The sequence below is a fragment of the Colletotrichum gloeosporioides genome, assembly GCF_011800055.1.
Source record: "Colletotrichum gloeosporioides strain Lc1 chromosome Unknown consensus_47, whole genome shotgun sequence".
NCBI classification, from domain to species: domain Eukaryota; kingdom Fungi; phylum Ascomycota; class Sordariomycetes; order Glomerellales; family Glomerellaceae; genus Colletotrichum; species Colletotrichum gloeosporioides.
The window spans coordinates 223,231-250,713 of NW_025544692.1; the positions used below are offsets into that span (position 1 = coordinate 223,231).

At 48.6% G+C, this 27,483-nt stretch overlaps 11 protein-coding genes across 11 annotated transcripts; 3 read left to right on the plus strand and 8 right to left on the minus strand.

The window, feature by feature from the left end:
• Positions 1 to 221: 221 nt before the first annotated feature.
• On the minus strand, positions 222 to 1,479 carry GCG54_00005781 (uncharacterized protein; the record flags this gene model as incomplete). The annotated part of the gene is made up of 2 exons (XM_045405797.1): positions 222 to 294; positions 914 to 1,479. The coding sequence occupies 2 exons, from the start codon at positions 1,477 to 1,479 to the stop codon at positions 222 to 224; spliced, it is 639 nt and encodes a 212-aa protein (XP_045264195.1).
• Positions 1,480 to 6,033: 4,554 nt separating this feature from the next.
• On the minus strand, positions 6,034 to 7,170 carry GCG54_00005782 (uncharacterized protein; the record flags this gene model as incomplete). The annotated part of the gene is made up of 3 exons (XM_045405798.1): positions 6,034 to 6,411; positions 6,463 to 6,778; positions 6,827 to 7,170. The coding sequence occupies 3 exons, from the start codon at positions 7,168 to 7,170 to the stop codon at positions 6,034 to 6,036; spliced, it is 1,038 nt and encodes a 345-aa protein (XP_045264196.1).
• A 772-nt stretch (positions 7,171 to 7,942) lies between these two features.
• GCG54_00005783 (Glutarate-semialdehyde dehydrogenase DavD) lies at positions 7,943 to 9,486 on the plus strand (the record flags this gene model as incomplete). Its single annotated transcript, XM_045405799.1, has 2 exons — positions 7,943 to 9,315; positions 9,375 to 9,486. 2 exons carry the CDS (start codon positions 7,943 to 7,945, stop codon positions 9,484 to 9,486), a joined length of 1,485 nt encoding a protein of 494 aa, XP_045264197.1.
• A 193-nt stretch (positions 9,487 to 9,679) lies between these two features.
• GCG54_00005784 (uncharacterized protein) lies at positions 9,680 to 10,828 on the minus strand (the record flags this gene model as incomplete). The annotated part of the gene is made up of 1 exon (XM_045405800.1): positions 9,680 to 10,828. One exon carries the CDS (start codon positions 10,826 to 10,828, stop codon positions 9,680 to 9,682), a length of 1,149 nt encoding a protein of 382 aa, XP_045264198.1.
• A 2,081-nt stretch (positions 10,829 to 12,909) lies between these two features.
• GCG54_00005785 (General amino acid permease AGP2) lies at positions 12,910 to 14,786 on the minus strand (the record flags this gene model as incomplete). Its single annotated transcript, XM_045405801.1, has 4 exons — positions 12,910 to 13,360; positions 13,445 to 14,007; positions 14,078 to 14,240; positions 14,296 to 14,786. 4 exons carry the CDS (start codon positions 14,784 to 14,786, stop codon positions 12,910 to 12,912), a joined length of 1,668 nt encoding a protein of 555 aa, XP_045264199.1.
• A 1,153-nt stretch (positions 14,787 to 15,939) lies between these two features.
• GCG54_00005786 (2-keto-4-pentenoate hydratase 1) lies at positions 15,940 to 16,725 on the plus strand (the record flags this gene model as incomplete). Its single annotated transcript, XM_045405802.1, has 1 exon — positions 15,940 to 16,725. The coding sequence occupies one exon, from the start codon at positions 15,940 to 15,942 to the stop codon at positions 16,723 to 16,725; it is 786 nt and encodes a 261-aa protein (XP_045264200.1).
• Positions 16,726 to 16,885: 160 nt separating this feature from the next.
• On the minus strand, positions 16,886 to 18,895 carry GCG54_00005787 (uncharacterized protein; the record flags this gene model as incomplete). The annotated part of the gene is made up of 3 exons (XM_045405803.1): positions 16,886 to 17,654; positions 17,708 to 18,128; positions 18,178 to 18,895. The coding sequence occupies 3 exons, from the start codon at positions 18,893 to 18,895 to the stop codon at positions 16,886 to 16,888; spliced, it is 1,908 nt and encodes a 635-aa protein (XP_045264201.1).
• A 473-nt stretch (positions 18,896 to 19,368) lies between these two features.
• Positions 19,369 to 20,343, minus strand: GCG54_00005788 (L-xylulose reductase; the record flags this gene model as incomplete). Its single annotated transcript, XM_045405804.1, has 4 exons — positions 19,369 to 19,553; positions 19,627 to 19,925; positions 19,979 to 20,215; positions 20,282 to 20,343. 4 exons carry the CDS (start codon positions 20,341 to 20,343, stop codon positions 19,369 to 19,371), a joined length of 783 nt encoding a protein of 260 aa, XP_045264202.1.
• Positions 20,344 to 20,941: 598 nt separating this feature from the next.
• On the plus strand, positions 20,942 to 22,682 carry GCG54_00005789 (Monoamine oxidase N; the record flags this gene model as incomplete). Its single annotated transcript, XM_045405805.1, has 5 exons — positions 20,942 to 21,137; positions 21,198 to 21,266; positions 21,324 to 21,470; positions 21,533 to 22,383; positions 22,437 to 22,682. 5 exons carry the CDS (start codon positions 20,942 to 20,944, stop codon positions 22,680 to 22,682), a joined length of 1,509 nt encoding a protein of 502 aa, XP_045264203.1.
• Positions 22,683 to 23,072: 390 nt separating this feature from the next.
• On the minus strand, positions 23,073 to 24,145 carry GCG54_00005790 (Choline transport protein; the record flags this gene model as incomplete). Its single annotated transcript, XM_045405806.1, has 5 exons — positions 23,073 to 23,196; positions 23,266 to 23,621; positions 23,675 to 23,733; positions 23,788 to 23,972; positions 24,033 to 24,145. 5 exons carry the CDS (start codon positions 24,143 to 24,145, stop codon positions 23,073 to 23,075), a joined length of 837 nt encoding a protein of 278 aa, XP_045264204.1.
• Positions 24,146 to 24,343: 198 nt separating this feature from the next.
• Positions 24,344 to 25,113, minus strand: GCG54_00005791 (uncharacterized protein; the record flags this gene model as incomplete). The annotated part of the gene is made up of 3 exons (XM_045405807.1): positions 24,344 to 24,618; positions 24,680 to 24,766; positions 24,930 to 25,113. The coding sequence occupies 3 exons, from the start codon at positions 25,111 to 25,113 to the stop codon at positions 24,344 to 24,346; spliced, it is 546 nt and encodes a 181-aa protein (XP_045264205.1).
• Between the last annotated feature and the right edge of the window lie 2,370 nt (positions 25,114 to 27,483).

The window sequence follows — 27,483 nt, forward strand, 5'->3', positions numbered from 1 at the left end:
GATGGATCTCGAAATCGCCGGTTTTTGACAGCACACATGATCGCCTGTGTCTCACTTTGAGCCTAAATAGGCACGACAAAAAATACAAGTTTTACTATCCGGGCGGATGCTAAAAGCTAAGTAGGCGGATTACTATCCCTAGGTCAACCCATTTATTTACACATTGACTTGAATCTTCAATAAAGGCCTCATTGTTTCTAATAGTACTATCGTCATAATCATTATCTTTGTTCTTGCTGTTGACAATTGTTTTCGTTGTCATCCTCGTCGTCCTCTTCGTTCTCGTCCGCATCACTGTCGTCCGTATCAACTATCCGCCCGAATAGAGAAAATGAACAAGACGGGGATGCAGTCTACGATCCTCGTCGAGAACATGCGTTCTTATGGACGTGTTGCTTGAATTCCGGCCAGCACACACTGAATAATGCCGACCACAACTGCAAGACCGAATACAAGCACCGCTATCCAAAACGTCCACCAAACCACTTGATTTCGTTGATCATACCACCACTGTGATAGGGTCCTCGGTGTCGCTTCGTCATAAGCCTGTTTGAGAACAACAAGGCGATCTCGCCAAAACCTAAATCGCTCAATGCGCCTATGCTCCGCTCTTAGGGTACCACACGAGCCTAATCTGAGGTCAATCACGTTTCCATCGATGACCTTCCTCAAATTCTCAAACCAGGCTCTTCGATGAGTTTTGTGACCGCCATCCTCCCCAAATTCAGATGCGGGGAAGACCAGTCTTAGTGTTTCCAGAGTCTCAGTTAGAAAGCCGTCTGGAAATATTGAGCTATATGGATGTCAGTATCTGGACCGTAGGAGAAAATATTTGTCAAACCTCGTGTGGCACTCTAGAAAAGAGACGTGATGGAAGATCAAAACCTTCATTCCTTTGCTGCGTTCTACCAACAACAAATGGTCATCGAGATTATCGGTAAAGCCTATTTCGATTGCCCCAATAGTTTTCAAAGACCAAGCGTTGAAGTTCTGGGAAAGTCGAATTTCATGGGTGTCAAGAATTGGGTCTGCATTGAAATGCCGACGGAGACACTCTTTGAGGCAGCCGGATGTCCACTGCAAGAAGATGTGCGGCTGTACCTCCCCAATTGTCGGTCCAAATTTGACCATGAGCAGTAAGCTGAGAGCAAGATTCAGGGTATGGCCCCCATGCTCGCTGTCCAGCGATGTGCCCCAATTCTCTTCGAGGTATGATGACAGATCTTCCTTGGCCAGAGACTCTGCGGCAGATATGTGCGAAATGAATGCGTTCAGATCTTGTGGAGTTTTGAACCACACATGAATGCCATTTTGGCCTGCCATAGTGATCCACTGACGCTGATAGTAGTCCGTATAAGCGGCGGAGAAGTGGCTTGGATTCTTGACAAGAATTCCGTATTGACCATAAGAATTAATTGTTGGCTGGTGCCAAAGTCTGCGAATCAATTCCTCAGCGTGAATATCGGTCAGCTCCGTCATTTTGAAGTTTCTCCGGATGGGATATGTGTTCCTAGGTTTAGATTGACTGGGGCATCTCGGGTTGTCAATTTGTATGGGGGTAAAGTCAATGTGCTGTTGATCGGGCTGAAACGCACCATGAAGACATCCATAGCTTCAAGTATTTCATGTCATGTTTGCTTTTTGCAGGGGAATGTAACTTTGTTTCTACAGTTCGCCCTTCAGTTGGTGATGCAAGTGTAATTGCTGACCATGCATCAATAGGTCAACTGTGGCGTTCTTTTGGTCGACGTCTTATTGGGCCTTTGGATGTTTTGTTGGCCACCAGACGTGGTACTTAGTCAGACTGTTCGCCTCACTTGGCAAAACAGCAGTTTGACTGGTTCATTGTCCAAAAATGCATCTTAAATGTGCGTTGTCTCGTGTCGATCATTTGCCCTGATGCCCAAAGCATCGCACAACATGGGGAATGCCCAAGACACCGGCACTTGACATTTATTTCTACATGACTCTTTCGCCGAAGTTCCAGCTCGATGCTGCTGTACACTGTCACCTCCCGTCATTCCTCCGTTGATACATGTCCACTCTACTGTGGATATCATTTTAGAGATGTCTAGCAGGTCATCTTGGAAGCACGCCGAAGAGTCTTGTGGGCGTGAAATTCCCGCTGATCGTCTCCCGCGAGGTTTCCCTAGAGGCAATAAAGCCTGGCTTGCCCAAGGGCCTGCTCGCGACATCTACGACAATCTACGACCCACCATCAACAACATAATCATGAATAATTTGAAAGTCGAACGGGCTAACATATTCATCAATATTTACATGGTGGGGAGATCGGAAGTGTTGGCTCGGCCGATCATCATGGTGTGCTGTGATGGGAAAGAGGAAGGCCGCGAGGTGCGGAATGCGTTGCGGAACAGTTTCAAAAAGCCAAACGTCAGTGATAACGAGATTTCTAAGCAATTCACCGAGGCTGGGTTTCGCTTTGATAGGATTCAAAGACCCTTGGAGGCACCCCGTCGTATTGTGCCGCTCGCTGGCGACAGAAGTGATTGGTCTTCTTCTCGGGAAATGGAGCCGAAGGCGTTCGAACCTTCACATCACAGCATATTTTCCGCCTCAAGACAACCAACTGTTGGCAGGCAGTTGCTCCGATCTGGACCAGACGGTAAACTCTGCCTGTGGGCGACAGGAGGAATTGTGCTTCAGCAAGGGGAAAAGACCTTTCAATTAACTTCGGAACATGGCTGGGCTATGGACGTTGAGGATGACGATGAGATTTCAAATTCTGGTAGCCAAGATGAGTGCTCCATGGATGGTTTCAGCGAAGATGAAGAGGAGGATCTTCATGATGTCCAAGTCTTACGCCAGGGCAGTGCCACTCCCGAGTCTAGTATTGCATCGTCCAGCATGCTCTCCCTACAAGGATCTCCAGAAACTAGCTGGCAGAGCCCAACCCACGAAGAAGCGGATCAAGGTGTCACTGACGAGCCGTTGACCCGAACAACACCAAGTCCATGTGGTCTCGGAATCTCCCGAGGCCAATTACCTGTTGAGTCAGAAACAATCCAGTATGCACTTCATCAAGACACCTCAGCCAGAATTGGCATCTGTTCGATCCAGGCCAGTACAGGCAACAACCCCGGGCTTGACTACGCTCTGGTGGAAATACCTCATCCTTCACCACTGGACCTTTTCAACACAGTTGTTTTCAGTGACCGAGGCAATCATCGACAACTGACTGTTCGATCCGTTGCCACAATCCTGGGAACAGAAAGACGTGTGGTATTAGTCGGACAAGATGGCGAAGCCAGAAAAGGAGTTCTGATGCCAGGAACAGCCATGTTCAAGAGAAAGGATATCGAATCATTCAGCACTTTGCAACTGATACAACTAGAGGGAATGGTATCCAAAGGAGACTGTGGCGCTGCGGTGCTGGATTCAGAATCTGGCGCATTCTGTGGACATCTCGTCAGAGGGTGTCCTGGCACAGGAATTGCTTACATCGTGCCAGCCTGGGATACTTTTCGGGATCTTTCAGTCCGAGGATTCAGTATGAATTTAGCGCTCGTGGATACCTTCCACAACTCATCAACCAGCCTGATGCGACAAACAATCGATCTAGTCGACCAAGACTCTCGAACCTGGGGCGATGGATTTCCTTTGGTGACTAGAGAGTCACCAACACTTTCCTCAGACACGATTCTACCCGTCTACGTTCCGGAAAACAAAGGTCGTTCAGTCAATGGATTCGAAACAGCAGACAGCCTCGCTGTTTCTTCCAAGCAAAGGTCAATTGATGTTTTCTTATCGTCTGCCGAAGATAAAGACCCCTGGAGTATGTTTTGGGGGCAAAATTCACAGGACAATTGCAAGTTCGGAGAACTTCGCGACTTCTGTCGTGGGGTGACACATCGTGGTGTCAGCCGATACACTCCTCAGAAACGTTCGATCTGGCTTCGTAGATACCATTACGAGAGTCAGAAGAATACCTCATTTACAGCATCTGTCACGCCATCAGAGCTGATCAATGAATTGGCAAAGAAGGTACGTCCCAGTGGCTTTGGCCAGATAAATTCATGGAAGGTGCTAACTTTTCAGCGATGCTTTCCTGAAAAGGAGGGGCAACATGCTAGCAGTAACGAAAAACGGCTAATGTATACTCATCTCCCACACCACTCTAGACCTCACGGCTGATATTCTGTAGACACATCAGCAATCTTGATCCCTGGGCAGCCAATGCTCTTGCTGCGACCAGCTCTTCGTCGGAGAAGGCGGTTCTTAGACAGTTCATACAGAACCACCTGTCTTTCCAGAGTGAATATCAGGCCAACGTAAGCTACACCCTCTTACGGTCGATCCATGAACTTACGCAGGCATATAGTGGACAATCCAACCAGGCTTCACCCTTGAGTTCCATATTCCGTCCTTTGCTTGGAGGCGCCAACCAAAACAAAAGCACGATCACCGGATTGGCCCAGGCAACCAACCTCTTCGGAAATCGATAGATCTTTCATTCTTGTCAAGCCCGAAAGATTCGTGTGGAATAACGAGCGAGGGTGACTATCTTTACGAATGTCAGATGTCTATGGTAGTAACTGGCTGGGACATAACGGCATGGACGGCGATATGTTTGGCGGATTCATACTTCGATGATGAAGATGACAGCTCTGTTTTCCTATATCGCGATGATGATAGACAGAATGGCGACTCAGTCGACCCTCTGTCTATTGGCTCTTTGTGTGGAGATCAAAACCTTTCATGGGAGCCGCGGGAATACTTCAAAAGGATTCTCGAGCTGAGACTTGGACAGGTGGCGGAAGAGTGGAGTTGCATCTCGCATAGGCTGAGTATTCTTTTCAAAGACTATGTAAGTCACTCAATTGAGGCTCATGCAAGACCTGCTGACGTATCTTCATCAGATATGCCGAGAATCCTACCACACATCGCATGGCTTAGCGTCTTCAGAAGTCTGGCGTTCAGAATCAACAAAGGTTCTAGACAGGCTGACCGAAGCGTTGTCTGAAACGATCCAGAAGGTGGACCTCTTTGATACAAGCCAGGGTCAGAAAACCTTTGATGTCTCCAATAAGGGCAAATCGGTTCGGCGAAGAAATGGGTGCTTGCAAACCATTGCTTCATCAGTCGCAGATTTGAGAGAGTCTGAACGGACACTCCAGAGCCTCAGAAGGCTTTGTAATTCTGCGGATTGCCAGGTAAAAATGGCCCGCGACTATGTCAGTCCGTAAAACTAATTCGACGCAGGCTAGAAATAGTCTGTTGGGGGACATAGTATCTCGGACTAAGCCGAACAGATTATCGGTAGCGGCGCTTACGCTGGCTGTCGTGAGTATCTCCATTACTGTCTACAATGTGCCAGCTGTTATTGACTGTGATCGGCAGCTTATCTTACTCTCGTCATTACCTGTGCTTTGGTTGTTGGCCATTGCTAATCCGCCCCTGCCATTCAAATGGTACCGAGTAGGCTTGGTAATGGTCGCAAGTGCAATCTTTGCAGTCATTGTCATCGCAACGACCGTCCCTGCCTGTAACTACTTCCTTGGGAAGCTCACGGGTCAGAGTGTTACCCTTTTCGGGAGTAGGACACCGACTAAGCAGAATTAGTTGGCTAGCACTTCTTACAGTGGGGTTTTGCCGAGTGATCTTCATATCACAGTTTAGTCCTTGTTCACTTCGAGGAACATAGGACGAGAAAAGAAGCAGCAATAGCTCAAAATGGTTACAGGGCGACATAGATAGGATCAATTGGTTTGATTCTGAGTCTTAATCTGCGCCTAGATGTAGAATTCATTACGTATTTGGGGAAGTTGTATTTTCTTTTTCTTTTTCCTAAGCGGTGCCAGTCTCTGCTTTGTATACGGCGTCTAGACAGACCAAACTTCGACAACTTCCTTTCAGCTATGACAGCTTGTGCTGATCCTATGAAGAGTGTCATCGGAGGCAAAGATCTCGGACTCACACATCAAATGGTCGAATTCATTTCAGAGCCATTACGCTATCTCTTAACTACCCTGACTAAGATATGGGCCCAAAGGTTCGACCAACCATTGACATTTAATATCCTTCCCATGCTCGATGAGGCTCTCTTGTCTCCACAATCTCCTTATTAGTAATTGCGAAGTACTCCTCGTTCCGCAGCAAGAATTGTTTGATGCTTCGAACGTCTGTTTGCTTTCCAGCTTCATGGTCCTCATCCAGCTTTTTCAACATGGCATCTAAGCGCGCCCTGACAACTTCCGTCCTGTACTTGGCCCATTGGTAGTAGAGCTCAGACAGCTCCGAGATGGGTCTGATTGAGGTGAGAACAGAGTCATCCTTCACGCAAGGGTCACGTGGTCGGAATGAAGTTATCATCGTGATGCGCTCGGCGCCTCCAGTAGCTGCCAGGGCTTGATGTTCGACATATCTCCCCTGAAGAATGACAGCGTAGCCCTTAAGAGGCATCAGCAGAGAAACACTTGGGCACTGTGATGTCTTGCTTACCATCTGAGGCCCTCTGACTTTGAGGACCTCCCCTGTACCGGTCTTGAGAGCGGTCTCGCCTCCGAGCATGTTGGTAGCATCGCTCATCATCACAACGCACACGAATGGGAAGGCATCGTAGTGCCATTTGGTGACCGAAGTGTTGTCCCGGTTCTTCGCAGCAGCTTTGTCCTCGTCACTGGCAGCTTTCTGGATGGATATGTTGATGTTGCCGATTTCGTACTGGATGTTCGGGATCAGGTCAACTCCGGCGACCTCGGAGATAACTTCAAGAGTCTTCGGGTTGTTCCAAGCTTGGTCCATGAATGGTGCGTATCTATAAGATGAATTAGTCAAGGACGTGACGCGAAAGTGGGTTTCCTACTTTGGACAATGACCTCGCAGTTGACAAGGAGCGAAGGAAGTGCTGTGCAAGCAGTTCTCCCACACTTCCGTCGTGAAGATCTCCTGCCTCATCGTTTGGATGGCCTCCTCAGTGAACAGGGGGAATGGCTCTGAACAGGCAACAGGGGAGATGCCGATATCCTCCGGAAGAGAAACATCCTTGAGAGTAAGCTTCTTAGGATCTTCGACGAAGGCAAGGTGCTGGTCTGGGTTGAAAGTGACGGTGGGCCTCCCAGAAGATGTTGGCTTCAGCTCATCCTTGATGATAGGCTTGAAGCTCAATTTGGCCAAGGGAGATGGAGTGGCGGAGACGACTTCGGCCATGACTGAAAATATGATATTTTTCGTAGAGCGTGATAACTGGGAGTAATCTTGAGTGTCAAGGTTGCTTCTGAGTTTCCGCCTTCTTGAGTTTTTGATCTGCTCATCAAGATCACTTCCACGACAGCTTCATTGTTATAGATGATATAGGCAGGTCACCAGGACGGCAACACGGAGCCCAGGCCGTGTTGCTCTCTTGCGAAACCCCCAAACCTAGAAAGAATGAGGTCCGGAGATTGCCATGATTGGCTCCTTGACCGGTTTCTTGCTCCCCGACCCGAGATGGTTTCGCAAGTATGATTCATGTCGGGCATCAACTCAAAAGATAGTCATGAGATAGTCATTGGCTAGGAGCTTGTGGCTCACATGCTCTTCATTCCAGCCTTGTGATCGTTTCGATAAGGAGCTCCATGCGGAGAGTTAGCCGCTTTCTTGGCTTCGGCTTCGTGTTATGCAGCACAATCGGGTTCCGATCCTGGTCGCGCTCACCCCACCAAAGCCGAGACCTGCATGCCCCTCCCGACCCCGAACCCCGCTCAGGTGTGCGGAGTAATCGGATCTCATTTGGTTTACCACTTTCGGGTAGCGCAGCAAGGGTCGGACACCATCTTGTAAGTATGACGATGCACGTCTCTCCTAGATAGACAGGCATAAAACAAGCCTCAACAAGTATTGCCAGTGAGATACCGAAACAGACTCATTATTCCTTCTATACCAGGCGTCAAATCTTCATTGCCCTATTGTCTTCGTCTCATCTCATCTCATTTCCCACACAATGTCACCCTCCCTGACGTCTTCTCTGAAGGACCCCAGCCTCTTTGTCGAGAAGTCCTACATCAACGGACAATGGGTCTCATCAACAACAAACAAGACCTTTCAAGTCACCAATCCGGCAACAGAAGAGCTTATCGGGACATGCCCCGAGTCCAACACGGATGACCTGAACAAGGCCATCGAGGCCGCTGCCAGGGCCTTTCCGGCCTGGAGGGCAACGTCAGGCCGACAGCGCGGTCGCATCATCAAGCGTATCTTTGAGCTTCTAATTGAGAACAAGGAAGATCTCGGGAAGATCAACACCGCCGAGAATGGCAAGGCAAAGGGTGATGCTGAGGGCGAGTCGCTATTCGCAGCCAGCTTCTTCGAGTGGTTCAGCGAAGAAGCTTCCCGGATTTACGGCGATATCATTCCTCACAGCAACCCGAGTTACAGGACCCGCGTTATCAAGGAGCCTGTCGGTGTATGTGGGTTGATTGTACCCTGGAACTTCCCTCTCGCCATGGGTGCTCGAAAGGTCGCTGCCGCTCTTGCAGCCGGATGCACGATTGTAATGAAGTCAGATGGTCTCACGCCGTTTTCTTCCAACGCCCTCGCGGTCCTGGCCGAACGCGCCGGTGTTCCTCCCGGTGTTCTTAATGTCGTTACGGCTTTGGAGAACACACCTCAACTCGGCCTTGCTCTATGTCAGTCAGATACCGTGAAGAAGATTTCTTTTACCGGGTCCACTCGAGTTGGCAAGTTGTTGATGAAGCAATCAAGCGACACTCTGAAGAAGCTGAGCTTAGAGCTGGGTGGTAATGCACCTTTCATCGTTTTCGATGACGCCGATCTTGATGTTGCCATCTCCAGCGTTCTCGTCTCTAAATTCAAGGTCACTGGTCAGACCTGCGTTTGCGCAAACCGAATATTCGTCCAGGAAGGCATCTATGATAGGTTTGCTCAAAGACTAGTTGAAGAAGTCAGCAAGTTCAAGGTCGGCCACGGCACGGATGCATCGGTCACTCACGGACCCCTCACAAACGGCGTGTCGAAGGTTGAGGAGCACATCAAGGATGCCGTCAGCAAAAATGCAAAGGTACTCATTGGAGGAAAGCGACTTTCTTCTGTGGGTAACAACTTCCATGAGTTGACGATCCTGGGAGACGTCGATGACTCCATGAAGGTCACACAAGAGGAGACATTCGGTCCCGTGGCGGCGTTGACCAAGTTCAAGACTGAGAGAGAAGTTATCCAGAGGGCCAACAAATCCGAGGTCGGATTGGCATCATACCTCATCACAAATGACCTGGGACGATCGCATCGCGTATCGGAACAGCTAGAGTTCGGCATGGTTGCCATCAATACCGGAGTCATCTCCGATGCTTCCGCTCCGTAAGTGACCCACACCGGCCGGATGAGTATATGCAGAGTGAAAACTGACGATTTCCCAGATTCGGAGGCGTGAAGCATTCCGGCATGGGGCGTGAAGGCAGCAAATACGGGGTGGAGGATTATTTGACGATAAAAATGATCGTCACGGGAGGTATTTCACCCAACTTGTAACATTATTCAAGAATAGATATCGGCGAATTCAGTCAGAGGCCTGAAGTATCATAGTTGCATAGTAATGATCAAAAGTCATTTGCATTGAGACTATCCAATAGTTCAACCCTTATCATCTAGTATTCCGGTGTCGCTAAAATCAAACCGGTTCAACATCGCTTTTTTATTTACGGCCGTGATAGTTCGACCACCCTTAGACGTAATGCAGGGTGCCGTCGTTGTTTCCAATCTTCTCATCCAGGTTAATTGAGGCGCGGACCCACTGTCCGTGACGGGACAGCTCCGCCTCCAGGCGCTGTCCGCCGTCGACGAGGCGGACATCCCGGGCCGAGGCACCGAAGTTGCCGCCGCCGCCACCGCCGCCGCGTCCCGGAATGCGGAGGTTCTGGCCGGGCCAGATCTGGTCAGGGTTGGCAATGTTGTTGTGTCGCGCGATCTCCTCCCAGCTGGCGCCGAAGCGGTCGCCAATATTGCGAAGAGTGTCTCCCTGCTGGACGGTGTAGTTCTGCTCGCCACCGCCGCCACCGCCGCCGGAAGTCCAGCGGAAGCTACCTTGGTCGTTCTCCAGGTAGCGGTTCAGGCTGATGCAGCTCTCTTGCCATCCGCCGTCGCGGCGCTTGCAGGACGCACGGAGGTTGTAGTCACCGTGAGCATCGATGCGGATGTCGCGGGAAGACCCGGTGAAGCCGCCGGCGAAGTTACCGCCGCGGGGGCGGTCACCAGAGCCACGGCGCTCGTGGTGGTGGTGGTGCTCCTCGGGGCGGTGGTGGTCCTCTCTCCTGCGTCTCTCCTCCTCCTCGTGTCTACGCTTCTCCTCCTCCTCTCTGCGCTTCTCCTCCTCCTTCTTGTCGTCACGCTCGTGCTTCCAGTCAGAGACGCCGTCCTGGAGCTTGTGACCGGCAAAGGCACCAGCTACTGCACCGATGAAGGTGCTGGTCTTGCTGTGGCCGAAGTTGCCACCGACCTTGTGGCCACCGAAGGCACCGGCAGCACCTCCGGCGAGGGCACCGGTGAGACCACGCTCACCGTCCTCGCCCTGCTGGCCGCCTGGGCCGCCGTAGCCTCCAGGTCCGTCGTTGCGGTTGTGCTCGTTGTAGCCTCCCTGGTTCTGGTAAGGAGGAGGGGAAGAGAAGTTGTTCTGCTGGTGGTTGGGGCCCTGGCCATATCCGAACCCTTGTTGCTGATGTTGCTGGCCTTGTTGCTCGTTGTAGTAAGAGTTGGCTTCACCGCCGGGGCCTTGGTTGTGACCCCCGTAGCCGCCCTGGGGGCCGCCGGGACCGCCGTAGCCTCCACCCTGGTGGCCGTAACCGCCGCCCTGGTTGTTGTTGCCGTAGTAGCTCATGATGTTTTACTTGTGAGGAATGAAAAGACTGTGTTTGTTTATTGGTATCAAAGTCCGAAGATCTGAGTGATAAGAAAGCATAACGATATGCGGGGAAGCTGTATCCCTTAAATAAATTCTAAGCTAGTGTTGAGCCTCCAAGAATGGGTCGATCCGAAGCTTGTGATGCTACAGATTACCCAATCGTCGAGATATTTTTACACCGCCGCCATTGTGGAGAGAGGCTGATGAAAGTCTCGACTCAGAACGTCCGCGCGTTATCCTCGTCTCGGTCCAATCGGGATGACCGCGTCAGGGTTCACGGCCCACCCCGCAGACACAGCCCCGGATGTCGGCACGGCTCTTTGGTAGGCAAAGGCAGGGAAACAAACGCGTTAAAGTCTGGGCACTCTCGGGCCCCTGCCACGTAGCTTGTTTTCTGACGTGCCAGAGGGCAAAAGAAGGGGGCGTTGGGGGGTCCTTGGGGGTCGCGGAGAGGAGCTCAGAGAGGAGGATTCCGCCACAGACCCCTGGATCCGAATGCGCCAAACAGCGCCACTATTGAGCTCTGAAGCTAACCAAAGACGGCGGATCGACCGTCCTTTGCCGCAGCTGAACCCTTCCCCGCACAGGTGGCTGAGAGAGAAGCGCGTCGAAAGGTTGGCGGCTGGTATGAATGGTATCCGATGTTCACCACGGAAACCGACGTCTGACATGCTAGGCGCTTGCACATGTCACAGGTGGGCAGCTCTGTGATGAGCCTTAGGCGAACAGCTGTTGGTGACGCTCGCCTTGCAGAAACCTAATGCCAACCTCGGGTGCGAGATTTGCGGTTTCCGAGAGGGCTCCCGGGGTCCAAGAGAGGGAACGAATGCGGCCGCGGACACTGCTTGCTGAAGTTCAGACAATGTCAAAAAGGTCAATTGCCGTCGTCGTAGCTTTCTTGGAGCTTCCGAGGCTCGCGTCGTGTCACATTAGCTGAATTAAGGTTGAACGATGAACCAGCCACTTCTGACACCATCTCCAGCTCAAACGGCCATCAGGCCAGTCCCGGACAAGTGGCAGTCAGACGCAAACAGCCTCTGCAGCCGCGTCAATGCCACCTTGCGGCGAGAGCTTCTGCAGGGGACCGGTTCAGTGATGATCCTTCCCTAGTGCAGTTTAGCAATCCATGGACAACTCCACTTCGATCGTTCGTGAAACGAGATCCCAGATCCGCAATTGCTGCGGCAGCGTTTGCAGTTGGAATACGAGTGTTTGATCGCGTGCTTTTGTTGACATACGGATAGATTGACGAAGTCGCTCGGGAATAATGTTCTCGGTGCCGTCGGGACTCCCGGAAATCTTGGCAGGAGCTGACTTGTGGGATGCCGCCCAACAGCTGTCGTCTTCCTCGTTGGGTGTGTCGGTGCTGACATCCCCGAACCTCCGTCGCTCCTTAGTGAGACACCATAGGGATTACTACGAAATATTTCAAAGTTCAAAGAGGGGATGCGGAAGATAGCTAGAAACCTTGTCATGATGGCAGCATTCAAGAGCTACACCCCGCAAATAACTGCCGGCGCCATGACACATCCTTGAGAGTTCGTCACACAGCATGCATATCACTTTCAGGGACCACGAGCCCTGGCGACAAAGTAAGCGCAGGATAGCGGGGGATTTCTCCGAACACCCGGATATCGTCAACCTCCGGCGCGGGGATACGCCGGTTGGACGGGTCCCACAACACCGGCTCGACCGGATGAACCTACAAACACTTTGTTCCTAAACGGGGCCAGTTATGCATTGATTCAAAATTCGAGAACTATGCGTTGGAATTCTTGGCCCGTTAGAACTTTGATTTTCGTCGTTATCTCGCTCGCAGAAGCCGTCAACGGAGCTGCTGACAGTGTGCGTTTGGACATGCGGAGGTCTCATACCGCTAAATCGGCGACACCATACTAGAGTTTTGCATAAGAACACACATAGACTGCATAGTTGCATGATATTGACGGGCCGATTCTACCTTTACAAAGCGCTAGATTGATAACCCATCATTGAGCGACTTTGCAAGTGCACGTCTGAACGTAAGCCTGCGTACCGATGATCTAGACCGAGCGTCGCTAATCTCGGTGAAATCTAAAGCCAGCATTGAGCAACTGTGCCATGCGTCTGCGCAAGCCCAATTCCTCTTTGTCAATCATGGACGCTTCGTGCTCATCGACTGCGGGTCGGATTCCGACTAGATCAGCATGCTCAGGCCTGATGAACCGTGTGCGGTTGAAGATCTTCCATCCACCAAAGAGCAGAACTGCAAGAATGGCCATAGTGTAGCTGCTGAAAAATGATCCAATGTCCCAGCGGCCTTTGAGAAATATGGCGTAACCATAGAAAAGCTCGACAGCAATGAGCCACACCAAGGCGATCCATGTGCCATATGGTTGTAAGTACCCGACATACGGGAGATCCGATCTGTTGAAGTTCTGGGCTTGAAGGGCTCGATAGAAGAAGAGGTAGTTGACGCAGATGACGACGTATGTTACCAAGGTTCCACCAGTAATTAGGTTCGTCAGCCTATTGAAGTGCCGATTAGCAGTGATTTCACACTCATCATAGATGAGACCCCAGATAGTGAAATCAGTCATCGTGCATGCTTACCAGGTCAAAACGGTAACGGAACCGCTCCCCAATTTCAAGTAAGAAAGACAGGCGAAAGCGACCGAAACCAAAAGGCAATAGACAGGAACACCTTGCTTGGTGCACTTGGTCAAGAACTTCGGCGCATGTCCGTTGATGGCCAAGCCATACAGACTGCGGGATGAGCAGTAGACGTAAGCGTTTCCGGCAGAGTAGATGCTTGTCAGAAGCAGAGCATTAACGATATGTGGGAGAACACCAATGTTCATGTTCTTCATGGCAATGACAAACGGCGAAGCGGCGCCGGTGCCCGTCTCGCCGTTGCTCAGCACCCGGAGCAGAGTAGGATCATTAGCTGGCAGGACAATTCCAACGCATAGTGCGCCGCCAATAAAGAAGATACCGAAGCGCCAGTAAACGGATTTGAATGCAGACTTCATGGTATTCCGAGGATTTTGGGCTTCACCAGCCACAGTGGCCAAATACTCGGGACCGACGATTGTGAAAGCAGCTTGCCACAATGCGGCGAGAAAGCCATGGAATCGACCGAGATTGCCTGTGTCGATATACTCAACGAAAGGAGCCTTGCAGTTTGATCAGTACTTATCACGGCATTGAATGTGATACACGGAAAAAGATAAAATGGAGCAATACCGGTTTGGACCAATTACGGAAACCGTAGGCGTCATGTTGCGGGTTGCCTCCCACCATTGTGATGAAGGTGAAAAAGAAGAGTATGCAAATGAGCAGGAGCTTGCCTCCAGCCAACCAGAACTCTGTCTCGCCAAAATACTTAACAACGAGCACGTTGCATGCCCTGGAGGGCTTATTGTCAGCTTCACAGAGATAAGCCATGAACATTGGAGCCCTACGCGTAGAGGACGATGCACGTCGTGATGACTGCAGCGGAAGGAATATCGTCTCGCCAAAACGTCAGGACCATATCCAAAGCCGTAATCTCAAACGGGATGAGCAGCGCCTCAAAGAGAAAGAAATTCCAGCCGACCATAAAGCCCCAGGCATCGTCAACCCAGGTCCTGGCGTGGTGGATAAAAGATGCACTGATTGGCATGAAGACAGTCATCTCCGCCAACGAGTTGTTGACTTGGGCAATTACGCAGGCTTGCAAAGCAAACGCTACCAACAGGCTGCCTGCGCCACGCATCAGACCGTACCCGATGCTAACGAAAAGAGCGGTTCCAATCGAGCCTCCGATTGCCACGAATTGGACTTGACGTGGAGTGAGATGGCGTTGCAGGTGTTCAGGATTGTGGATAATCTCGCCGCTTCCCACTTCACTCGCGCCGCTGTCCTTTTTCAGCTCAGTCATCTTTGCGGACAGCTTTGACTCGGTTGAGCTCATGATGTGTGCTTCCAAAGTTGTCTGACGCTAATGATGTGCCTAGAAAATGATATCAATGAGAAGATGACGTATGTATAATGATGGGTCGAGAGTGCGATGATGATGGGAAAGTTTCGCGGACCGGTCGATGTTTAAAACTTCCCAGAATACAAATAGAGGCCAAATCACCGGTTATTATCATTGCAACGTCGGCGTCGCGTATACGCCCTGAAAACAGCAGGACTAGCCTATCCAGGAACTACGCAACAGTCCCGGTCGCCTTCATCGGTTCGTAAGGGTCGGATGGCATACAGGCCCCTGAGGTCTAACCCGAGATGGGATAGGTTCAGCTGACAGCTTGAGCAGTCGATCACATGGTTCATCCAGTAAGGTTCCGCCCTGATTTCTTGATCTATTACGAGGATGTCAAGCTAGAAAGTGAGGGCCCCTTCCGGCTCGGGACCAATGAGCTGCTTGACATTACGTCTGCACAAAAGCCGAGACACCGGACAGCTAGAGACGATCATCTGGGGTAGAGGCGCCAAGACGGGCGACACTATGACACACTTCTTGGTAGGCAGAGTTGGCAAAAGCACCAACGAATTCAGTATGTGGCGGCTATGGCTTTAAAGTGCAATGCTTTACGTTGGATGCAGCCGAAGCGATTCCGTCCAGCCTCCGTAGTGAGTCTCGGATGCGTTTTTGCAGGGATCGGGAGCGGGAGCTAGGGTCCGATAGAATCGGGCGCCCGACTACAGGGGGTTCAATTTCAACGGGAGGGTCGGACCAAAAGATAAGACTATGACAACGGAATTGAATTCATTCGTCAGTTATTTGAAGTTTCGGATTGCCATGTTGCGTTCCAGATAAGGTCCGAGCCTCGCCGATGGTTAACGTAGATCCCGAGGTGCTCCTGTCGTTCCGGGCATCAACCATCGGTCTTCAGTCGGCTTATCAGAAAAGATACTGGGCGGGCAGAAGAATTCTTGGAACTTGTCCATGTGCAAATGTTTATGAGACTTATATAGCTTGAGGACATTGTTACTCTCAATACCATGAGATAATAGAAAGCATCAAAGCGCCTCTCTCATTAAGCATCGCTTCACTATCCTATGCACTTGACTTTTGATCGCGGCCTCTTCCACTAAGCCTCTACTCTTTCGCCAATACAGTAATGCAAGAATCCGAACTTGAACAAATTTCAGAAGCTCTTAGAGCTGCTCGTATAAGCCGAGAGCCCATCGACCCGCCTGCCAAGACCTGGGAAAGTCTCGATCCTGACAGCGCCTTTGAAGTCCAAAGGGTAACCGTCAAGAATGCGGTCAGCAAGTACGGCGACCGTCTTGTGGGGTACAAGCTAGGGAACATTGCGAAAGTCATGCAAGATGCTTTCGGACTCGATCAGCCAGACTATGGTTTTCTTCTCGCGAGCACATTCATCTACGAAGGCACAACATTACCGCGGAAGGATTACATCAAGCCATTTGTGGAGCTCGAACCAGCCTTTGTGCTGAAGGGTCATCTGAAGGGGCCGAATGTTACCGTGGCCGATGTCATCAACGCCATAGACTACGCCATACCCGCCATCGAAATCATTGACTCGAGGGTGAAAAACTGGGCCATCGGCTTGGCGGATACTCTAGCAGATAATGGCTCCACTGGAGCTGTGATTCTTGGTGGCACCCCCCGGCGGCTTACCGACCTCACTTTGAGCAACACTCGAGGGATTCTTCGTTTCAATGACCGAGAGGTTATGGTTGGCAACACCCGGAACGTACTCGGTAATCCCGTCTCAGCTGTTGCCTGGCTAGTCAATAAGCTTTCTAAATATGACGTGGAGTTCAGCCCAGGCCAAGTCATTTTGCCTGGTAGCTGTCTACAAGCAGTTCCGATGGAGGAGCCGGGTCATTGGTCTTGCAACTTCGAAGGCTGGGGTACTATCGAGTTTGACGTAGTTTGAAGTGGATTTGTCCTAGCAATAACTCAGAACTATTCTGAATGAATATCCAGAGACAGATATCAAGCAACCCCAACCGAAAGACGCCTGTATTCCTAAACCCACCGTTGTAATCTGAACAATCCATAAGTAAACGCCTTGAGGTAGCCCATAATATTGCGCCTCATCCTAGCAGATACTGATTTTGCGTGTATCCATGTGCCCCTGGCTGACACTTCTCGTCCATGATAGACCCCCACCAACTTCCGGATCCGTATTTTGCCCATACTTCCTCGAGCAGAGCGGCAGCTGTCAAGAACATGTCATACCTTGTCTTATCATTCCACCACTCGCAATACTGCTTCGCCTGTTCTCTCAGCTCCGAATTCGTTGTTTCGCACCCTGCCAAGAAGGTTGGGAGCAGGAGCTGCTTTTGCAGCATGGTGCCTCGCCGGCACGAGCTGACATGATTGAGAGCTTTTCGGGCCAGCAAACCCAAAACTGGAAGGGAAGTAGACTTCCTGTCCCATTTGAATACTCTCTCAATGTAAAGAAGCAGAGCATATCTCCAAGCTTCGGCGCAGTGGTGTAGATCTTGCTTGTAGTTCAATGCTTCTTCAATCTCCTGCTGATCCACATTCTGGGACCCTTCGTTCTCCAAGGTTTCGATATCAACGCAGTCCGAATATGCAGGTGCCCTCCAGTCTTTGATAGCTTGCTCCACCGACAGGACAGGACCTGTATCAAAGGTGACGCATGTCATCGTGGTGGCGAGCTCAAACTCTCTTGCGTACATTGCTAAACGTGTCATATATCCAAATAACTCTTCTGGACAACCAGACACGTTGTAGAATGCCTTTTCATTATCGGGAGTCTGATAATGAAGATTGGAGTGATATGTGTGAGGCAGAACGCAGCCCTTTCGTTTTGTCAGAGCTAAAGTCACGTCCCACCTGAGGTAAGTATTAGCACCTGCTCACACGTTGTAACAGAGATCATGATTTACCAAATGAGCATGGAAATCTGAGCCTCTACTCTAGGCGTTCGTTTTCCTCCGGACTTATCAAATGTTGTGAGAACCCGATGTGCAGCGTGAAGCTGCGACGTCCACGAGCCATACGCAGATAAAGAGCACTTTTGGCGGTCAGTTGATGATTTGAGAAGCACCCTATTCGGCAAAACGTACGTTGAGAGTGAATAGAATGAGGACCGCTTCAAGAAGATCTCTTCAAGCATTTTTAAAGCAGTCGTTTTGTGCTGGCTAGCTTCTCTTCCACACTTCCCTGTGACCCGATTGATATGTCGATAGGATAATGCGAGAATCGAGTGGAGGAGTATATCGGATTTCTTCCACTTCAAGGACCCGCATCTGAAAGGGTTGGCGTCAAAATCAGATGTCAATGGGAGTACGCAGAACTCTTGGTCGTCTAATTGGTTAGTTAGCTATGTAGCATTAATCGTGATAGGTATAAATACACTGAAGCAGAAGGTCATCGAGTGTGCTAGTCACCTCGTTCGGTGATGGGACCTTCGGCGATTCGATGGTCCTTGATGCTCGGTGCACCGAGATCATAGCGGGGTCAACTTGGCTTGAGATACCTTGCATTTGGTCGTCTCTCTGTGATTCGAGATTCTCGGAGGCATCAGTGCCCGACGGACTACAGGAGGAAAAGTCATCGACTCCAGCAAGGCCATCTAGGGTCTCCAGGAATGGTGTCAACAGTGAGGAAAATTCCATGGAGTCGAATTCGTAGCCCGTGAACTGCCCGTTGGCTCCCCAGAAAGGATCAACATTCGACACAGGCAGGGCTTGCATGGGTAAGGTCGCGTCTATTCCAGGCATCTGCGATGACGAAGGCGTAGTTGGAGGTAGTGTGGTACCAGAAAGCCCTGATGGCTCTGAAGACGCTCCTTCGTTCATATTCATGGGCTGTGGCGTCCGAGATCCAGATTCATCCTCCGGTCTTACAGTAATGCAATCCTGCGACAGCCCCTCTGCCTGGGCATTCAAATTAGCCGCAGAATGCAGATCGCCATTCGTGACACCCGGGAATTCTGGATGATCTCGAGAATGGTCGTTCAAATTGCGACGAGCTCGGTTATGACGGTAAGGGGTAGAGTTCGGCTTGCGTTTACGGCTGGGCCCCCCAACGAATCTGAATCCTCGTGACGGCTTCGTTGCTGATTGCGGCATATTCGGAAATATTACAGTGGTGAAACGGTCGATGTGAAGAACATAAGCAGGCAATGTGAGCGTCGAGTTTGGAGAGTTCAAAGGCCCCAGATTCTGTTCCAAATAGGCGACAGTTGCCGCGTTGGGGCATCTGCGATGTCTTATCGGGGTCTAAGCCTGTCCGACCCATCAAAAATACGAAATAACGCGGGGTAATTGGAGACTGGTGGGCAGACTCCGGTGCCGGGCCCTCTTCCGCTCTGCGGGTCATATATTCCGCTTCAGTCCGGAGGCCGGGATCTGCGTCCCATCTCACTATCACCCTATCTTACAAGCGCCAGGGCATCTTCTTAGCACAAAATTCCCATGTGCACCATCTATTGATGCGAGAATTCTTGCGGCTGGATCTGGAACCATGATTTATTTTACTAAATGGGATGCTAGATACGTGTCCAAACGTCATACGTCATAAACAGATCCTTGTTCTACTTGTTCTAGTTGTACAATCCTCCATTTGCCGACAAGGTAGAGCCGGTGGTCCAACGAGCGTCGTCAGAGCACAGGAACGCTACCAAAGGAGCAATGTCATCAACCTCGCCAACCCGAGCAGCCGCCGGAGTAGACTCAATCAATGGCTGCATATCCTTCAGAAATTGCTCATCACTCTGGAACCATTGGTCTAGATGTTTGGCTTAGCATTAGCGAGAATCCCCGTACACATACAGGAAACGTGTATTTGTGCAGTGACTCACCTGTTGCGATCGGACCTGGGTTGACACTGTTGACTGTGATCCCATGAGATTGCCCCAGTTCCTTCGCCCAAGTCCGAGTAAGGGCTTCATTGGCCGCTTTGGTGGCGGCGTATACCGTTTGTCCTGCGACACCCAGGCGAGCGCCTGCAGACGAGATGAAAACGATACGTCCACCCTTTGGGAGGTGTGGCTCGACGGCCTTGGTTAGAAAGATCGGGCCTTTCACATTTGTATCGAAATGCCTCTCATAAAATTCGGGTGTGGTGTCCACAAGATTGGCTTCATTGCCTTGCGCGGCGCTGGAGTACGATTGTCAGCATCAAGTGATGTTCGTCCCGGGGGGAAGCCGTACTTGTGGATGAGAATATCAATCTTGCCGGTGGGACTGATGCTCAAGGCGCTGTCAACGATCTTAGGAATATCGGCAAGCTTGCTGACATCCGCCTGACAGAGTGCGGCTTTGGTACCGTTGGCCTCGATCGTCTTCACAATTTTCTCCGCACCCTCGCGGCTGCCCTCGGACACGTAGTTGACGACCACATTGGCCCCACGCTTTCCAAGGAGTTCGGCGATACCTGCACCAAGCCCTCTATTGTTATTTTGTAATTAGCAAAGCGCGTCGCCATGATACTAGCAAATCGATGCCAGTTCATACCTAGAAGCTCCGGTGACGATGGCAACTTTGCCTTCAAGGCTCAATCCCTTAAAGTCTACCATGGTTGAATCTGGGAATGGTAATGAGATCACACACTAACAGCAATTGGATGGCTGATGTATTGTGAAGTATTGGATATGAAGGTTTGATGAAGATAACAGGGGAAGATGAAGTTTGTCGCTTCTTCTTATTTACAATCAACGTATTGATGACGATGCATTTCTGCTGCAATTATCATCGGCGACCTTACGACCGATTACTCTTGAGTGGATTAACTCCGCCTCTTCTGGCAAGTCAACCAATTTCCTACCCTTGTTGGGTAGATGTTCCCACCTGCTGCGGGGAGGACCGGAGTTCGGACCCGGTCCAGGGAGTACGAAATATTTCCTAAATAGGAAATAATGCCAACAACCCCGCAAACTTTCTCCAAAAGTCGCTGAATGGCCACAACCTGAAACTAACAGTGGCTTTGATGCAACCAAAGACCAGGCTCTCCAAGACATAGCTGGAGTGCATTCCAGTAACCCGGCATTGGACCAAAGATGGAATTGTCTGATATCTTCTGTCAAAACGGATCAGCATTCTTAACTGCTGTGGATCAGGCACTAGACCTGGGGCATGTTACCATTTGTTGCATAGTTGAGTTAACATCTTTACAACATGGCGCCTGAGAAGAAGACCAACGATGGGTACGAATGGACTCCCAAGTCTGTCTCGGTTTCGAAGGGCCTCGAAAGTGATGCAGTTATTCAACCTTCTAGACGGTTGGAATTGGCTCCCAACCGCTCATATGACACCATTGTGATTGGCGCAGGATATGCTGGCCTTGCAGCCGCGCGCGATCTTTCAACCAAAGGTAGGATCTTGGACCTGTCCAAGACTTATGCTGTCCCAGATACTAACACACTAGCGCCAGGCCACTCCGTGTTGCTGCTTGAAGCTCGAGACCGTATTGGGGGACGAACCTATACGGTAAGAAAAGATGGTATGTTGTACGAGACTTACGTGTGCATCGAAAGCTTCTGCTGACATCGTCGAACAGGATTTCTCTACGAAATGGGAGGCACCTGGGTCACCCACCACATGGGATACCTGCTCAGAGAGATGACAAGATACAACATGGATCGTGATCTCATGGAAACTGGCATCGCGGATAAAAGGGATGGATACTATACCATTAACGTTCCAGGTATTTTACCATTGCAATCATCACACCCGCTTCACTGAAACTGATCCTATCGGACTATTTAGGTGCGAAGCCGAGAAGAACATCCCACGAAGAAGCCGGCGCTATGACATCTCGAGCCTGGGATCTTTTCGTCAATGTCGATGGCCAACATTGTCGTACAATCTGCCCTTTGCCTCACGCACAGCTCAGTAATATCGTTGTTGATCGATCGACCATCGAGAAATGGGATCAGATGTCTTGTCAGGACCGATACGTGCAAATCAAAGACCAGCTCAGCGCCGAAGAAAGAGGACTTCTTGTATCGTTGCTCTTGCACATTTCAGGAGGCGACATGGAAAACAGCAGCTTTTGGGACATGGCACGATCTCACGCTCTTATGACGCACGACTCCAAGAACTTCGGGGATATCTGGCTTCGATACAAGTTGAGACAAGGACAGACAGCCCTCGCCAAGCGAATGTTCGGGGAAGCCGCTGACTATGGGCTCGATTACATCTTCTCGTTCCCAGTCAGCTCCATCGTCCAACGATCGGATGGTATTCAGGTCCATGGTCTTTCAGGACAAATGTTCAGGGCTCTCAAAGTGGTTTGCACCATTCCACTTAACGTTCTGAAGGATGTCCAGTTCATACCCCCACTCTCGACGACTCGCCGCGAAGCCATCGAGCTGGGACATGTTAACCAGATGTCGAAGATACACGTCGATGTAAGCAACCCTGAGCTCGAGGGTTGGAACGGCATGCGCTTTCCTGGTACTCTTATGTACGGCTACGGCGATGGTGTCCTTCCAAATGGGAATGTCCATCTTGTCGGTTTCGGAAAGGATGAGAAAGGAAGATTTGTACCAGAGGAAAACCCGAAGGCAGCTGTCGAAGCCTTTGAACAGCTCCACCCGATGAATGTTCAGAGAATGGTAAGTCACTATGATGATCTTGATCCGATTCCACAGATGTTAATGATGCTCAGATATTCCACAATTGGTGTACCGATCCATACTCTAAAGGGGGTCCGGCCTGGTGGAGGCCTGGATACATGTCCAAGTATCAGGATGAGCTTCAGAGCAGACATGGAGATATCTTCTTTGCTAGTGGTGATTGGGCTCATGGCTGGCGAGCCTCTATTGATGGTGCACTTGAACAGGGCATCATGAATGCTCAAACGATTGCCACGGAACTCAGACCCAAGGGGAGGCTTGGTCAATCTCGCCTCTGACGAGGGCAACTAGGAAGAAGAAGGCGCACTTGTAAATTAGAAAATCTGTCATAGGAATCGATTTCAATTTTCGCTCTCTGCTCCTCAGTTTACATGGTCTGAAGTATTTGTACTGAAAATGGAGATGAAGTGCAATGGCCATTTCCACACATCAGGTCAACATAGCAATCGTGAGGAACGTCAGAGGCGAAGACAAGTACAAATCACGGGACCATAGGATACTGTAATTCTCAGCCAGGAGGAGCAATCGTCATCGCACTAGTTCACAGAAGCCATGAATTACAATGCATTATTGGAAACAGCAATACTGAATCTGCTAAGTACTCGTACGATCTTTTCGATAGATATCCTAGGTGTACCATGACAACGACGGTGGGCCATTCCATTGCCTTAATCAATAGCGTTCTGGTCGTTGAGCATGGCCCAGTCGATAGCAGGCCCTTGAAACTGCTTCCTAATACAGTACCATGTCCCGATGATGAGACAGCCAATTGCCCCCAAAGTCACACATACGCTAGATTACGTGTCATGTCAGTAGAAATGTTCCAGACCAAAAGGATCAAGTCATTGGAACGGAACTTACTAATTCATTGAAGCAGCCGTCACAGGTAGGATATTTGGGAAACAGATAACGATACCGATGACGGTTATCCAAACAGGAGAAAATGCATTGCAAAAGTACCCCCAGATTCCAAGATCGAATGAACGATTGGGAAGAGTCTTCCCTCGGCCTTGCACGAGGCAGATAGCTTGCGGGACAACGTAGGAGATGTTTACTGCGAGGACTGCGGAGACGATGATGGAGTTGAACGCTTGAGTACTCGCAACATATAGCAATCCATAGATCGCACAGAAGGCTGCCGAGAGAAGAGTGGTTCGTACAGGAAACTGATAGTATGAGTGGATCTCAGTCCAGTATTTTGACCTCGGAAGTCCGTTCTGATGAAAACGTCAATCTCCGTCCTTGGGACACACCAATGCTCAGCACTTACATCTCTAGCAAAAGCCCATGTCAGACGTCCGCATGTGATCCACTGACTTGGCATGCACGCTGAACAGCATCATCAGTCTCTCTGACTGTCAGATCTCGAGGGGCGGAACTTACTATAAAACAGAATAGTCAACAGTATTTGCAAGCCTAAAGCGGCAGTCTTGCTTTCTGTTGCTTGATAAAACGCTTCAAGACTAGGTAGAATTGCACCCCGCACAGCCTCAACATCTTTTATCACGAACATCATCGCGATGATGAACGGCACTGATGTTACCAGGCCGATCATTAGAGTCAAGTTGCTAGGCATACACATCAGCTGCCGCTAAATGACGCGATATCTGCTGCATCGCAACACTTACATGACACGAGGAATCTCTTTCCCGGGATGATGCATCTCCTCCGCAATGTGGATTACGGCATCTAGGCTCGCAAAGGCGTACATGGCGTTGCCGATGCTCATGAACCAAGCCATCCCATTCGGCCATCCACTGGCACCGTCGAATTTGATGATCTGACTAGCAGGCTGAAATGACTTGCACATCGTCAGGATGACAATGGTGACAATGAAGAATCCGAGGATTGACAGAACTAAGCAGAGAGTTGTCCACTTCCCAATATGGCGCTGAGGGATGGTGAAAATCGGCACGACTTGGGAGACTCAAGTTAGCTTTCAGGAGTTGGGTGGGAAGCGTCTGCTGATGGATGGAGTAAGATGGGACTTACGAGTAACAACTAAAAGTGCAAGGTACACCAGATAAAACTGCCAGCGTTGGGGTTCGAAGCTGGGATTCACAAACTGAACCATACCCATGATCGACTGAACATTATTGGACAGCCCTGAACAAGTGATGACCCACCACCCGACGATGCTGAGCAACCCAACCGAGAAGGCCGCAAACTTTTTGTGTTTTTTCGGGGCCAAGATAGATGTAAAGTGGTATTGGCCTGTAACTATTTGTTAATGACCATCGCATGTTTTGCTCTTTTAGCGTTTCAAATGGCGTACCTCCCGAAGACGGAAAAGCAGAGGCTTCTTCAGCCATGCCAGCGGCTACAATCCATTGTACAAAGCAAGCCACGATCAGGCCAAATACTGTTGCTTGCGGGCCACCATATATCATACTCTGCCCAAAGCAACTCGCATACGACAACCACGAGTTTGTGATACTAAAGACATCACAACGTTAGCATACTTCTACCTCCAAGCTTTAGTTTTCAGCGAGCCCTGCAAGGTTTGAACATCAAATTTAACTCACTGAAGCCTAAACCAAGGGTTCCAAGAGTATTGAATGTCCTCTTCAATGCCGGGGCGTGTCCTTGTGCTCGTAGGATGGCATCATCGTCCATACCATGGAGCTCTCCAAGAATAACCGATTGCCCATCGCTTCCAACAGCTTTTGGCTCGGCTGTCTTGCCGTCATTGCGATATTCGCCGGTCATAGTCAGTCCTACGCACGGTCTGGTCGAACGATAGTGGCACAAAGATCGGTCGAGAAAAGCACTACCCGAGACTTTGGGATGATTATCGTATGTTGATAGAGAGTTGCAAGGAATCTGAATTCCGTGGTCTGACTCCAAGAACTTTATATGTAAAGCTGCGGTGCTCTCACGTCCACGTCTTATCAAGACCTCGGAGATTCAGCCGGACAAAGGTACGTGCACTACCCCTCCCTCCCCTTCTTCAGCTACAGACTGACTGCCGTCTACACCGACGCATTTCTGAACACACTAAGATCCAGTCAACCCATTACCTGCACCAACGTCCAAATCATGGCTGGCATGTCGCTCGATTCGTCTGCTTGCAGTGTGACTGGGCTTCGTCAGCATGGAGAGAGATACCACCAGAACCATGTCTCCGCCTGTCCGAATCTCCTTGCACGTCCAAAGAATGCATCGTAGATCTACATCCGTGGCTCATGATTGATTCAGGTCCTTCCCCAGATTTCCAAGCCGCTCCCCCGCAAAGATCCTAGTGTGCCGAGCTTTCCTATCTTGAACGGCACCGCACGGATCCCAGCTACCATGCAATCCACTATCTTTAGTGGGGGGCCATCACGGGGAGCTCCTGCATGCCGATAGTGGCTGATATCTTGTCCCTGCGATCAGGCTTCCTACAAGTCCTTCGCCAGCCCAGGACTTACATATTAAATCTGATACAGGGATTTTCGAATATATAGCGTGACTGCATTGCCGAGGGAAGTTTCTAGATATCAACACAATAGGCCCCAAACGTCATCCTTGCTACACATACACGTAGAGACCAAAGGTACTATTAACTAGCGCTACACCTAAACTAAGTCTATTTAAATAAGTTAATTAAATAACTAATTAAATTAAGGCTATTTAGAGATTTAAATAGCTAAGTTACTATTACTATTAACTTATTTAACTTAAATAAGTTAGAAGTTAATTAGAAAAAGGGAAAGTCTAGCCTCTAGACTAATTATAATTTTTAAAAGATTTTTTAAAAAATAAAAAAAGCTTACTTAGATATTTTAGTACTTAGCCTTATTCTAATCGTTTAAGGTTATAACCTTTATAACTTTTATATTTAAAATAAATAACTTAAACTAGTTTTAAACTAATATCTCTATAATTACCTATATAGTAGACTTATTACTAGCTTATTAGGTCTTATTATAATATATTTAAAAATAAAAAAAAAGGTAAGTAGTTATAGATATTAGTTTAGTAATACCTTTAAGCTAATAGGTAGTAAAGTAAGGCTAAATACTTCTTAGTAGTAAAGCTAATATTATTAGGAAGTATTAGAAGTACTAGAAATATATTTTTTATTATACTATTAGATTAATATATTCTTAGCCCCCTTATTAAGGCTTAAAAAAAGCCTATTTTTAACCCTTATATTAGCCCTTAAAAATAACCCTTTTTTAATATTACTACTAATATTACTACTATTATTATTATTACTACTACTATTAATTAATCTCTTAAAGCCTTACTTATTTATATACTTTTTTAATACCTCTATTAACACTTTACCTACCCTTATAATATTTCTACCTAATATTAGAAGGGGGCAGAGAACTTAGAATTTTTAGCAATTTTAACTTAAAGGTAAAGGGTCAAATAGGTAGCTTTATAGGCGTTAAGCGTTATTATAGAAGGAAATAACTTATATAAGTAAATAGAGGCCTAATTAGTTTATAATAAAAAAAACTAAATAGATAAATAAGAAATATACTTATTTTTATATTTTTTCTATTTTTTTCTTAATAACTTTAGTAACTATCCTTTTAAAAGAGCTTTTAGAACTCTTTAGCTTAATTTATAGAAAAAATTTAGTAATTCCTACTTTTTAAAAATTAAATAAAGATAGGTATTTTTAAGCCCTTTTAGCTTTAATTAGCTTTATTTTTATCCTCCTTCTTAATCTCTACTATACCTCTTTAATTATTTAAAATAAAAATAGAGTAAAATACTATAGAAATAATACTACTAAACTTCTTCTTAATAGCCTATTTTCTCCTATAAGATTATATAATTTAAAGTATAATAAGAGTAGAAAATATAAATAAAATATAAATTAATTAAGCTTATATTTATATATTTATTTTTATATCTCTTATAGTTATTTAGAAAATTAATATATAAGTATTTAAGTATTTTTAAAGAATTTTCACTTAAAGTAGAGTATTTAGTATAATTAATAAGTTTTCTCTCTTACCTTATTATAAAATTAGTAACTAATATAAAGAAGTAAACTAAATTACTATAGAGGATTCCTTTTATAATTATCTTATATTATTCTATTAAGTTAAAATAAGAAAAGCTTAAAATAAGAAGTAA